This window comes from Aulonocara sp. 'chitande type north' Nkhata Bay, linkage group LG14 (assembly GCF_057382095.1).
Source record: "Aulonocara sp. 'chitande type north' Nkhata Bay isolate Kocher_YH1m ecotype deep benthic linkage group LG14, A_spYH_male_GT1.1, whole genome shotgun sequence".
Lineage (NCBI taxonomy): Eukaryota > Metazoa > Chordata > Actinopteri > Cichliformes > Cichlidae > Aulonocara > Aulonocara sp. 'chitande type north' Nkhata Bay.
The window spans coordinates 19,916,641-19,931,304 of record NC_141357.1 but is presented as its reverse complement, the minus strand read 5'-3'; the positions used below and the strand labels follow the sequence as shown (position 1 = coordinate 19,931,304).

Here is a 14,664-nt window from a genome sequence, read left to right as displayed (position 1 = left end):
GTTTTGATACAGGACTTTCTCCCCTGAACAAACTATCTACAAAGTGCATGCAAGAACAGTTTCTTATTCTCTTGTAAAAGTATACAGGCTCACCTTCTCAGGATGACTACTATTTAAACTGTTAAAACTTTGTATAGCTAAATATTCAGGATTTATCAGTTTAGATTCCACAGCTCATTTATGCATTGCAATTACTGCTAAATTAAGCAATAATGTTGAGTTGTATGACTTTCTTTAACACAAAACTGAGTTATTTCTTGTTTTTTTTTGTCTCAGATCACCATGTGATGAAAATAATACAGACTTTCTTTAGACCTCATAGTTTTCCTCTCGAAGTATTTTATTTTCTAGGGAAAGTTGTTGCAGCTTTGACAAATAAAAATCAACTTGTCACACATATAGGGGCTAAAGGGGAGCTCTGAAGACATCCAGAAGACAATTATATATCTAACTGTAACTTCGACAATGAGAAGATTTTTTAATGTTAATGAGCTCTCAAACGCAGCAATGGAAGACACGCTCAGGCGTGGGTATGGGCTGAGGTTGAACACCAAGAAGACCGAGTACTTAGAAGCCAGCCCCCAAACCAACAGCACCATCAGCGTCGATGGAGAAGACCTGGCAAAGGTATCTCACTTCAAGTACCTCGGATTGATGTTCAGCAACAATGGCGACATCCTGCCAGACGTATGAGCCAGAATTAATGCAGTCTGGATTAAGTGGTCACTGGTGTCCTGTGCGATCGACGAATGCCCGACCGCCTCAATTCGAAGATCTATAAGAGCGTAGTGCGCCCTGTGGCCCTTTACAGATCAGAGTGGTGGCCAGCCACCGCAAAGCACGAACACACCCTTCACACAATGGAAATGGAAATGCGGATGCTGCGATGGTGCCTGGGCCTGACACAATGGGACCACGTCATGAACATCGACATCCAAAAGCGGCAGGGCATTGCACCAATCACAGAGAAAATGCAAGGAGCACGACTGTGATGGTATGGGCATGTGGTCAGAAGTGACAAAAACTCAGTGGCAAGAACAGCACTGCGACTCAGTCCCCAAGGCCGGCGACCAAAGTGCAGACCAAAAAGGCGATGGATGGACTGAATTAAAGATGACGTGAAGAAGATCGGCGCCAACCTGAACAACGCCCTTTACCGTGCCGAATGGAAGCGGCTTTGCAGAAAAGCAACCCGCAGAGCGGAAATAACGCTAGGAGGAAGAACAATGAGCTCTCAAAAATATGCTTTCAAAAGATATTAGACTTTAGCTTTGAGAAACTAAACTGTGATAAATAGGCATAGCAAAACTGCATGAACAAAAAAAAACTGATTCAGTATGACAGCTATTTATTTTCGATCTGACATTTTTTTTTCAATATCTGATGGTTTAACCACCACTTACATCATCTATAAAGGTGAAACTGTTGTTGCAAGGCAGTTAAACACATCTAATCTGCCTCAATATATGGGTGTAAGCGAAGCATGAGGAAATGAATCGAAGTTAAACAGACAGAGAAGCTAAGAAATTAAATTTGATGGAAGAAATAAATCAGGAGAGGATTGAGCGAGATGGAAAGACATGAAAAGAGAAGTTTGAGGACCATTTGGGAGGAAAATTATGTGCATGGTGTAGCGATAGAGAAAAAGAGGGAGAGAAAAGAAAGAGCACGGCTATTTCAAAATGAATGCTGCTGTGAAAAACGAACAGATCGAGCCAGTCAGTAGGACTTTAAAAATACTGACTCAGTTCCCTTGGGGATGCTGCAGGGGGACATCTCACCTCTTAAGATAGGGCAACTAGACAGGGCCCTCAGTTTGCCAGCTCCCAAAGGAGAGTTCCACTCAGAATCATTATGTGGCACTTATTTTCATAATTAAAGCTTGTAACATCAAATTCTGCCCCTGGGTCTTGTGAATACCTAATGGCTATGGTACGCTGCAAAAAAAACAAAAAAACATGACAAGCTCTGAAAGTAATTTGACGTATTTTTTGAAAGTCCGTTTTTTTTCTTAATGATTGGTTTCAATAAATGATACCATTTTTGGCAGGCACTTTTGTTAGTTGTAAGAAATCCGCTTCTTTTGCTGTGAAGCTTGATGAGGTTCTGCCGAATCCACCAGTTAATATAACATCCATGTTTTGCTCAGTGACACAGTTAGTGTGATTTTTTTTCTTTTTGCAGTGCGTCTAGCAGATGGACAGAGTTTGTGTACTTCAGGGACTTTGCTGTCAAACCTTTGCCCTCTTCTATTCTGGACTGTCTGCGCTGGTTGAATAATTGGCACATTAAATTATTTAAAAAAGCAGTCAGGGCACATTATCATAAATATTCACTTGACGTTTTGCTTAGATCAACAGTTGCAAGCCAAAGCTCTGGATGTGACTCCGCGACACTGCATGTGTCTGTGTGCGCGCATGCTTGTGTGGATATCCATTGCGGGTGCCCCAGGGCTGATTGATTGACAGTATTTACAAACAAAGCTTCTTCCTGCCAGTCAACCTAAGTAAATGCAGACAGCATGAAAATGTCAGGCTTATGACAGACCCAGATGTGTGTACACATAACTGCACTGTTTATGTAAATGTCAGCCACACTCAGAGTGGGCACACTCACTCGTGAACATGCACACAAAGGACTGAGCAGTGCAGCGGCCCTCGTCACTTTGCTGTTGTAACAAGAGCCTCTAACAAACCTGTCACTGTTCTCGCCTGAGACAAGACAATAATGACATGCTAACAAAGTAGAGCTGCTGAGAATAGGTCTATTACCATGTATTAATGCTATTTGTGGCTACAGACACTGAGGCCTATAGCTCTGCTGTAAGTCTTCTAGCAAATATTGTGCCATTCTCCGCTGAAAAAAACTCCGACTGCAGTCTGTTATATAACGTAGTAATTGACTCTAAGCATTAGACTGTGACATCCTATGAACACTTTGGATGCTGTAAAGTACCATAAGGTTCTGATCTTAAATGTTTTGACTGGTGTTTTGTACAGATAAGGTTGTTACTTGGTAGTTGAGTCTAGATGTTTGTGATAATATGTAACATTTACTTGCTGGCATTGAATACCGAATATATGTAGTTATTGAGATTTGGTCAATCTCGTGAGTTTATGGAAGTGTAGAACTCTTGTGACCTTTTTAGCGCCCCTTCTTTATATCGAGTCCATGAAGAAATTATTTTGTGTAACAACCTGAAATACATATACGTGCGATCTCACATTTATGGCTGCACTGCACTGTGCGTCTGTCCCTAGATCTTCAAAGTGTGCTTTGGAATACAAGTCATTAGATGGGAATTGCACAGATAACTTGTGCTTTGCAGTACACAAGCGAGGAATAACCTGCGGAAATGACAGCAATCTACAATAATTACTAGTCTTTGAATGCAATTGCATTGAAAGGCGTTAGAGATGAAAAGGCATGAAAACAACATTGATGAAGGAGTGGGAAACTTGTCAATATAAAGTCTCTGTAAAAATGCGGCGATACATGAGAGAATAGGACTGATGGTTTTCAAAACACACTATCAGAAGATTGAAGGGTCGAAACAATTTCCTCTGAACCCGATTGCACCTCAAAAAAAGTATATGCAGAGATGGCAGCATTATCGTAGTTATTCAGTATTCAGGATGATACATGTGCTGTGACAGATTGCTCTGTGTCAGAGCCCAGGGGATGTCTTGCACTGATCACAGGTCACTGTGAAATCTCCCTCGGCTCTCGGTAAAGATTATAAGTAGTCTGTTGAGAGTGAAGTGCATTTTATATTAATAGGAATTATTTTAAACCAGGATTCAAAGACACTGTGTGAAAAGTAGGATTTTTTTCAGTAAGAAGCCTGTAACTTGCTACAGAAATTCAGGTTAAAGGCTGTTCACAGGAATTTAGAGACACCATAGAGAACTTCCAGGATCTGGGAATATAGAAGTGGAATTTGAATTTCGGGTAATTTTACAAGCCTGAGAAGTCTGGTGGTTCAAGCTTGTTTCTAAGCTTAAAAGAGTGATAAAGTGATAAAGAAATGTAGAAATGACTGTTAAGCATATGCAATCACTTAAACTTGTTATTCTGATTATTCTGCTGCATGCAGTATTTTTATACATGTGTACACTCAGCCACATAGTAGTTTAAGGGGTAATCTGATTTTTTTTGTTTATTTTTTAATCGATATGATTTGTGTAAGTGTTTCCATGTAAAGTTGTGGTGTGAGGAAAAAGCACATTACATGCTGTTTTCTCAAAGTAGTAAAACCTGATTTTCCACAACGATTATTTTCAAAAACACATACACATAGATAATTTTTAGAAACAAAGTCACTGTCCCCAAGAATTGGGATCTCTGGAATTTTCAGATGACATAAAATTTACAGTGAACTAGTTATAGCCAGCATGGCAATCATCCCACTGTATGTACCCAAAGTTAGCAACACTTACTGTTGAGATTCTGACCACTTGTGGTATTTTAAACCTCTTTAAAAAGTGAACTGCCAAGCAGCTGCCTGAGGCAACTGTTGTTGTGATTTGGGACTATTTAGACAAAACTGAATTGAATTGAAATAGTCTCACAGACGATATAGCACCTAAAAGGTCAACTTTGATATAAATATTGATCTTTATAAGATATATACTTCTAATTTTCATAAGCAACATAAGCAAAAAACTCTAGCACCCTCACAGGAACAAATATGCTTGTAATCAGACTGCTGTGCTGCACCTACATGAACCAAAATAGCAGGTGTGCTTGGAGACACCCACATAGTTGGTGCACCCAAGACCTACAGTACTGCTTTGCAAGGACGAGGATTGAATAGTGGCCCCCGTCTCACTGCTCTCTCTATATAAACAATAGCTCATTGCGTAGCTTCCATGTGTCATTTTAGTGACGTTAAAGAAATGAAAAGTGCCATTTTCTGCATTTCCAAATGACTCGTTAATCTGACTAGTCTCTTGCTTGAGGTATATTTAAACGTGTACGCATAATATCCGGTAATCTGATTGGTTCTTTTTGTGTACTTGAATGGATCTAGTATAGCTATGTGTAGGCGCAGATTCATGTGTATGTGTGTTTCCATGTTAACCTGGGGGTGTGAGCGTCAAACCGAAGAGTGACAAAACATGACTGACTGTTAATCTGTTTGTGTGATGCGCAAGTGAGCAAGAGAGCAGCAGTCATACAGACCATTAGTGTAGATCAGTAGTAGTGTGTGCTTGTGTGAATGTGAATCATGGAAGAAGTTAACTCTGTGTGTGTGTGTGTGTGTGTGTGTGTGTGTGTGTGTGTGTGTGTGTGTGTGTGTGTGTGTGTGTGTGTGTGTGTGTGTGTGTGTGTGTGCGTGCGTGTGTGTGTGTGTGTCCAACTATGGTTGAACCCATTAACTGAATAAACCATCCAGTATGATTGCAGTGTCAAATGGGTATGCTGAAGCATTTCTGCTTGGCCCAGCAGTCCTTGTCCTTTTTAAAGTCATGACACACTTACACAGGATCAAAAACTCAGCGGCACAATTAATTATTGATTGGTTGGAAATGCTGCATCAATCCTCATGCATCTGTATAATAGCGGATGTACAAAACACAAACAGATGCTGGCCAATGTGCAAATTAAATGCCATGTGTTAATTTACTCTGATATAATTGAAGTTTATTCTACCATTTGTGTATCTGGCAAAACTGTGCAGTGGTAAATAAGAAAATTATCCTCCAAGCTGAAGGAATATGTTCACCCTCGTGTGTCAGCAAACATTCCTTGAGCGAGACTCCTTGCCAAAGGCATTAAATCCTACGTTTCTCCAATACTGTTTTGTAAGTGATCCTATTTGAACTCATTCATGGTGAAATGGTAAATGGCCTGTATTTGTATAGCGCTTTACTAGTCCCTAAGGACCCCAAAGCGCTTTACACGTTCAGTCATCCACCCATTCACACTGGTGATGGCAAGCTACATTGTAGCCACAGCCACCCTGGGGCTCACTGACAGAGGCGAGACTGCGCCACCGGGCCCTCTGACCTCGAACCGGCAACCTTCCGATTACAAGGCGAACTCCCAACTCTTGAGCCACGATCGCCCAATAAATAATAAGTCAGAAAGCATCTCTATAAGAACAGGTCAATTTCACAAATGCAACACACAAAACGGAGATGAATAGTCCTCTACTTAACAAATCCTGCTTGTTAAAGTTTAACATAGCAAGATGGTGGTGGTATTTTTTGTTTGAATAACATCTCTCCCTAGAATTCGCCTCACCTCAACCTACCCACTCGCTTTACGATTCACATGCAGCTGCCTTTTAGCAAAGCCTCAGGGCAGTTGACATTTCCTGGATTAATTCCTATTAGGAAAAGAGCACTTATAGGCAGGGGGATTCCCCTAGTGTTTTGGAATAGATTTTCCCTTCTAGATGATGATTATGGGCAAAGAGAATTTGAATGGAATGAAAAGGTTCACAGATCCATTCATACGCAGTGTGGCTGCATAAGACTGATCCTTACAACATAATATTAATGACCTTACATGTACTCTGGTCCTGTGGTCTGTATGGTTTCAAGACTTAACTCAATAGTGCAGACTGCGAGCCAGCTTGAGCAGTGTGTTTTCCTTGTGAAGATAAAACCTAATAAAAAATATAATTTTTTCTGTTAAATTAAAGATCATTTATCATCAGTTACTCCTTGTACTCTGTCTGCCCTTCATCCACTTTAGCTAGACTTCACAAACTATGGCTTAACCCAAAACCTATTCATTTAACATGTATTACTATTTGTGCCAATTGATAAGAAAAAATGTCTCTGTCTATTGTAATGTAAAGTCATACAAATAGTTTCCTTTCAATGAGCTTATGTCCCACAGAAGGATGCATCTGTCATATTTTTCAGCCTAATCATTATGAAACAGAATAAAACAAATCAAATCAATATGACAAAGAACTCACTGAAACAAAAACAAATGACAGCAAATCACAACAAAGCCAAAAATATCAAGGATTGGCTAAGAACACAGCACATTACACACTGGAGTGTCTTTATTACTACTCTCCATTGTTTCACAGTATATTGGCACAGTTATCCCCTATACTGCACTTTCATTTTGAAGGAATATCACCGCTAGTATGTTCTAACTTCAGCATTCACTGAGCATTGTTATCTACTTTATATTATTATGAAAAGTAGTTCACAGCTATAATTGGAAGCAATACAGTGACAAATATTAAAAATTTGCTCCCTCTGTCTCCATGACAGTTTAATTCTGATCAGTCACGACTTTTACATAATGTGTTTTGAGTCACACTGTTTAGCTCCTGAGGGCATTTTTACACACCTCAGTTTGCATCATGTGAAACACGCTGCATCTTTTCACAGCGTAAGTTTAACCAAAAAGATACTTGTTAAAACTGAAAGCAATGTGTCATACTGCAGATTTTGGATTGGAAGCCCACATGTGCCTCATGGATTTCACTAAAGGACATTGCCAGCCCCACTCTCCTACAGATTTTCTAAAATTTCTCCCCTGGTAATCTATGATTTAGTTTCTCACACTGCAAAGATGAGAAAAGGTACAAAAAGCTATCATTTTGTCTAAACAGCTTGAGGAGAACTCCCAGTTTGCAGTAGTTTGAAGTTTATTAAAGTGGACAGAGGTGATATTTACTTATAGATACATACAGTTTATATACAATTTAAAATAGGATCTTTGCCAAGCTGCCGGTTAGAGACCAACCATAGATACCGCAGTGCTTGTGTTGTGTGCAAACACTGACTTTGCCACAGCTCTGTACCATTTATATCAGCACTGACGGTGCATATACTTGCTGCAGCATTGTACTGAATGATAGGTGTTGTCACTGAGACAAAACCTCTCAGTGCTAGTATAGGATGAGAAGAAGTTAAAACCACCAGAAAGTCTTTTCAAACTGTTGCAACATGTCTCTGTATAATCTATGACTCTCTAAAGCTTCTGTACTGATACATCATTAAGTTAGCAATAAAACCAGACACAGGCTTACCCTCATGTCTTCAAGCTCACAGTATTGACCATGGCAACTGTGTGAGGTTACAAAACAACGAACAAACAGCCGAAATCCTAGTCCTGACTCCTAGTCCCATAGGACCTTAGCCCTGTTGTGCTCAACAATCTTGGTGTCTCATATTTTGTCTTGTAGTCCATATGCAGCACAGATGTTCCTGTACACTATCCCCACCACTTATGGTTAAGGTTATGCCTTTTAGCATACAGTACATGGTCCAACCTTCCTGCTACTATGTGTTGGATAGTCTCCGTGCATCTTTAGACAGTCTGCAACAACAGTCCTATTGACTGTGGTAGACTTCTGGATCTATGGATCTGATACTTAAGGCCTGTTCTTTTGCTGCCATGATCATAATCTCTGTGATTTCTCCTAAGCCAGCCTTTGGATAAGTGTGGCCTCAGCCACACTTATCCAATCCGAATAATATCTGGATGTCCTTTCTATAGATCCTGTTGAGATGGTGAGACGATATGCCATTCACTCCTGGCATACAGCTTGATGTCATCCATGTACAGAACGTGGTTGATGGTGACTCCTTTCCTAGATCTGTGTCCTAGATCCACTGTTATTGATGAGCTGGCTTAGTGGGTTTTGGGATGTGAAGAACAGCAGTGGGGACAGTGCGTCACTATGGTACCTTTGCACTTAATGGTGACTTACTTGGTACAACAGACTTTAAGTTGGCCTCTGGTGTCATCTTCCGCAGTCACGTTGAGTTCTTGATGAATGTTGTTATCACACTGTTGGCCTTGTCCAGTGCCAAGAATTCCTGTATCCATGTGTGGATGACTCATAGGCTTTCTTATAGTCAGTGCAGGCATTGCTCATGTTGGTCTGCCAGATCTTAGAATCCTGGTATGTTGCTATCAACCAAGAACTGTTGCACTGGCAACATGTTGTTATTTTAATGCCCTACTGAGCTGTGCTCATGTATCGACTCATGTGCCTACTCAGCTTGTTTGCTATGATGCCTGAGAAAAGCTTATATGCTGTGGAGAGGGAGGTAATCATCCAGTAGTTTAATGGTGTTGTGCCCTTGTGGGAATCCTTCATGACTAGGATAGTTCTGCCTTGTGTTAGCCCCTTTGGACAAGTACCTGTTTTTAGCAACCCCCTTGCGTGATCTCAGATCATGCTATTATTTGTTGAAGATTCCAGATTTGATTCTTAGGATCTCAGTTCAGGGGTCCTTTCACAGCAGTTCACGACCACATGAGAAATCACTCACACACACAAATATAGAACGACACACAGAGTGTTATCTGTCAAGTTGTACTTCGTGGTTGGGGTTGATGCCATTGATGAGTTTGGCATTGGGACTGGACCAGCCAATGCCATGCTCCTACAAAGACTGAAGAGAAAGACTGAAGAACAGGACAGAGTCTCCCACCCCATGCATGTAAATGTTGGTGAACTGCAGAGCTCCTTCAGTGACAGACTGCTGCATCCTAGATGCATGAAGGAGCGTTTCCGCAGGTCCTTCCTCCCTGCAGCTGTCAGACTGTACAATCAGAACTGCTCCCAACAAACATAGATGTTTACATCAATGCTGTAACTGCAATAAGTTAATTAACCAATTCGCACAACAACCTGGTTTGCCTCTTATCTGTAGTTATTTTTATTTGATTTAATAACTGTACAATACTCTGTATATAGTAACCATTGTCCTTAATGTAACTATGTAAGAAAAATTGTGTATGTTTCTGTTCTGTGTGCTGTGTACTCTCTGTTTGTATATGTGTCTTTTTGGCTGCTGTTACAACCAAATTTTCCCTTGTGGGACAATTAAAGGATTATTCTATTCTATTCTATTCTATTCTATGAAGTGCACAATGAGAAGAATCAGGAGTGTTTAATCAGAGAATGATGAATTCTACAGCTGTGAGGGATGACTCTTTGTGTTAGTCAAGTCATAGACTTATAAATTCCCACTCTCTGGGGAAATTAGGCCACTGAGGTCACTGTTGTGCCATAGGCAGCACAGAAATATCTAATGATAGTGCATATGTCATCAGTGCAGCTTTTATAACATAACACAGAAAAATACAAGGAAGCAAAACAAGAAGATCCATAAATCATTTTCAGAAAGGACTTTTTTGCTGCATGGCTCTTCCTTGCTGGTTTAATTGGTACAGTGTAGTAGTAAATGGTCACAGGTTTGGATAAACCGGGTTTCTGTTGGTCCGATGAGAGCGCTGTGCAATGTCACTGAAATCACCAAAGCAAGATATTGCGGCACTCTGTCCAATAGCTTACACTAGTAAACAATTAGCCAATATATAACTGTTCATTTCTTGTAATTTATTAAGTTAATTACCCTAACTACCACCTAATGACTCTGCTGAAGTTCACAATTGTAGTACTTTATCCACTCAAACCAAAATGTCATGTCTGAACTATAAACTGGCTGACAGTGTTGTTGTTGTCGTCAAAGTAATTAAAAATGCAAGTTATTCAATGAGATGACCTTTAGCTTATAGAAATATCTTTCTACAAGACAAGGTTGTTTAAATCTGTATGCTTATTTCAGTGAAAAGCCACAAAGTAAGAGCCTCAAATAAAGTAAGTTTCAGACTCAATGAAATAAAAATAGAAATGCTCTTTTTTTAAGTTGTCTTCAGTATCCCACTTGTGGCAATTTCTGTCAAACATTTCATTTGCAGGGACCACATCCTCAGTTAGATTGACGGTGTTTCATGAAAGAGAGTGGCTCCTGGGCTGGGCAGATTCCCATGTACTAACGAGAGGCTTGAGAACTGAGACAAGGGGAGCAGGGTGGAGCACAAAAATGCAAAATAAACAGCCTATAGAGCAGGAAGGCATATGTACTCATGGAAGGTGTGGTCCCACCCTTGAAATTCAGATAAATTATCTCCTATTTGTTTATCTGCTGATACGTTTTTGCTGGTCATACTATTGCCTGAAAATCCAAGGAAATTAATTAGCTATCAGTAAATATGCTTGTATCACACTAATTGCATGTCCACTTAACCATATATATACCAACCATGAAGCCTGAGGACAAACTTGCGAGTAAGATGAATAATTGTAATAGAGAAGAATCAGTTAAACATGCTCTACATGTAGGGAAAAAAATATGTGAAGGTGAACTCACATCTTCTTTTCCTTTGTGTTCTTCTTTCTTGTCATGGCAGAATGATTCCATCCAGCAGCAACGACTTCCTGGTGCGGGACCTCGCTGCTGGACGTAGCTATGATCTTTGTGTCCTGGCCGTGTTTGATGACGTCATCACATCGCTGACTGCAACTCGTCCTTTGGGCTGTCTGTCATTTACCACAGACACAGAGTTCAGCCAGTGCCAAGCATTGCACAGCCACTTCTTGGGTGGTACTATGATCATCATCATTGGAGGGATTATTGTTGCTTCTGTGCTTGTTTTTATTATCATCTTAATGATACGATACAAGGTTTACAGCCACCAAGGGGCAGGCCATGGAAAAGCAGCCATCACTGCGACTGCGCCAAGACCGCAGAGCAATGGACAAGGAGGCAGTCAGGTCCAAGTCCTTCCTCGCTCTGCCTCAAAGATGACTGACAGTCATGACGACCAAGTCCTCGGACCGTCCAGGGCAATGTCGCCTAGCAACACTCTGCGAGACACTGTCACGTTGGTCGAGGAGGAGAGCAGTGGACAGAGCCTAATGACAAGGACTGACTCGTCAGCAAACGAGGAGTTGCTCTCACCCACGAAGTCCCGCTTCTCCTCCAGGGTCGCCATTGAGATGAAAATTCGACCGCCATCTGTTGCCAAAGAGCCCACCTCTCCCAAAGAACTGGCAGGTATTAGAGAGCTAGTGGAAAAGATACAGACATAGCAAATTCAAGCAACTGAGCAGAGTTTAGAGAAAGTAAAAGTTGACAGAGTAGGAGTGGGGAAAACGTGGAAAGGAAGGACACAAAGAAATTCGGTCAAACAGGAAAAGCTGGTGGATGAGAAATAGACAATGTGAAATGCAGGGTGTAAAACTGAGTAAGATAATAATGAAGAGAAGAGCATTGTGTGAATGAGAAAATGAGTACGAGAGATCCCATTCTAGTGCACTAGAATGAAAGTAAGAGAGAGACAGAGGGTGAGACAATTCATCAAATTTCAGTCTGTAGGGCTGCAGCAGCAACTCAAGTTGTTTTTAAATCTCTTCTGTGTGATTGCATATTCCTTTTTTCCAAAAAATGAATGGAAAAAAAGTCTTGAATTAATCTTCCTATAGTGAACTGAAAACCTCCCCATGCTCATTTATTTTTGTTTTCAGCTCTTTCCAAATGCCAGACTTCTTCTGTTGAACGCTCAGAAGGGGTACATGCTGACTCAAAGTTTTTAAATTTGTGAAGAAGATGAAGAATGATGCTGCAACTTTGTTGCCAAAATTTTAGTTTTTTTTAGTTTCTGGAAAGCTTGGCTAGACAACAGATAATAACCAAATAAATCTTCATGTTTTTGTGTTAGAGGAGAGAGGGATTTGATAATGCATGTGGGAGTACCTGTCACACATTATTCCAGTTAACACCTCTCACATTAGAGCGCTGCAAACTATTAGTCTTTAAGCACTCCAAGAAAGCCTGCTTGCCTTTAGAAATGACACATCCCAAGTGCTAAAGAGTGAAAAAGCTACTTCAGTACAAAAGAAAGGCTGTATGCACTGGCTTACATTCAATATCAAGCTGGAAAAAGCCCAAGTCACTTATAAAGTTAAATGTGACTTCAATAGCACTGAATGCTAGATCTGTTGGGGGTGGGGGGGGGGGGGGGGTATATAAAAGTTTTGTGTTTTCCTCTTTGTAATAAACATTTATTACAGTGTTAAAGACCCTACAGATAACCAGATTAGTTTAAATACTGTATTGCAGAGAGCGAGAGGAGAAAGGGGGAGACCATGCAACAGACCATTTTATGTGAATCCAAGAAATGTGTTTTACAGCAGATTCATGAAAAGTCTACTTGAAGAATCTCCAGGATTATCAGAGTCTGGCACACATGTGTTATATAGAAGTAATACACTATACATAATGCAGAAAGTAATCAATGCAGAAACAGCTATTATTAATGAATGTAAAATTATATAAGACAACAACTTGTACTTGTCAACCTTTTCATCTCGTGTAATAGGCATGCAAGCTCATGTGAGCAGCAAAAACACTCAGCAAAAGCTACAGCTAGGTTTATTTATACAGTACTTCATGATGATGTATAATTGAAAGTTTAAAACACACAATCAAAAAGAAGGAATATAAAACAAAGAAATGTAAATAAATAAAGCTGGATTACCTTGGACAGAGGAGGGAAGATGAATGATTAAATATTTAAATGTGCTTGTTTGATCCATAGAAATAAGAAAAAGACATTTTGAAGATATGCATGATCCACATGACGGGTTGAAATTAAGCTTAGTCACGACCAATTTGCTGAACCGAAATTGGTTAAATCCTCAGAACCATTAGTACTACTTGAGCTTTAGGCTTCCATTCACTGTTTTTTTTATCTCTGGGCTCTTTGGTCTAATCAACGATCGGCCTCTTGTGCCAGCTTGAAAATACTGTTTTTAGTTTTTACAGCAGTGGCCTTTGGCATGCCATCAGAAAATAGCTTTATTAGACAGTCTGAAAGAAATAGAACGATAGAGAGATAATTTGTCATTGTAATCATTTAATGAAGAGAGTAAATTATCCAAGTAGTGCAAAATACATGATTGCAATAATGCACAAATCTGCTTGATTATAATTCTACTGTAGTTTTCTTAGCATGCAAGATACTGGTGGAAAATTGCTTTTACGTAACAGTCTTTGCCAGCTATTAGATAAAACCTACTTTGTGTAATCAAGAGCACTTCCTTGTTCCAAACTTCTGAAACGACTTGCACATGTTCTCAGAGATTGCTTGAAACCGTCAATGGATCCCTTATAATATAAATCCAGAAAATCATGTGGATATTTGGGGGGAAGTAAAATTTCCCTGTACTAAGCCTACTCCAGTGCATTTCCCCTTTAACACTAATCCATTCAGGAAATGGGGGTTTCATTGGAATGAATAAATGAAGACATCATTTCACATGAGGGGCTTAAAGAGCTGAGTGGAAATACTTTATCAGCGGTTGATATGTCATTCAATTGGCCTCTGTGAATGAGCTGAAATGAGGTGTCATTGAGCCTCATGTTGATAGCAGGGAGGAAACGAGAGATCTGTGCAGAGTATAGGAGCTTAGCCAGCAAAGTGAGGGAGCGCTTTCACCTTCATCAATTTTGACGGTTTGGTTGTCTCTCTTATATTAATACAACAATGTTAGATGTTGCTTTTATCAGAATTCATTGTGTCCAGCATTAACAAAAAATGTACCATTGATATTAATTGGTTTTTGACTTCGGACATTATAGTGCAAAAAATCTCAAGCCACCCACTTGTATTGCCAGGATAATGGGAAATAGGAAATAACGTACATTGAAATACTGTATATGAGGTAAAAAAAAAAAAGTTTGCACAATTCTAACAAACATCAAACTCAATATGTGATATGACCACCTTTATTCTTTAACACAGCCTGAACAGTCTTTTTATTTCTTTAAGGAATAGATCTCCAGGATTCTTGAATTTCTTGAATTTTCAGTTCAGTTGCCGTGTAAT

The 14,664-nt window shown here is 39.9% G+C and overlaps 1 protein-coding gene across 2 annotated transcripts in view; it reads left to right on the top strand.

The window, feature by feature from the left end:
- Positions 1 to 14,664, top strand: part of LOC147314478 (leucine-rich repeat and fibronectin type III domain-containing protein 1-like protein) — a 194,423-nt gene that overhangs the window by 160,981 nt on the left and 18,778 nt on the right. For both annotated transcript variants that reach the window (XM_086261431.1, XM_086261430.1), the window contains exon 9: positions 11,185 to 11,831. In XM_086261431.1, coding sequence (XP_086117557.1) covers positions 11,185 to 11,831 — 647 coding nt within the window. The remainder of the gene's footprint in view (positions 1 to 11,184; positions 11,832 to 14,664) is intronic.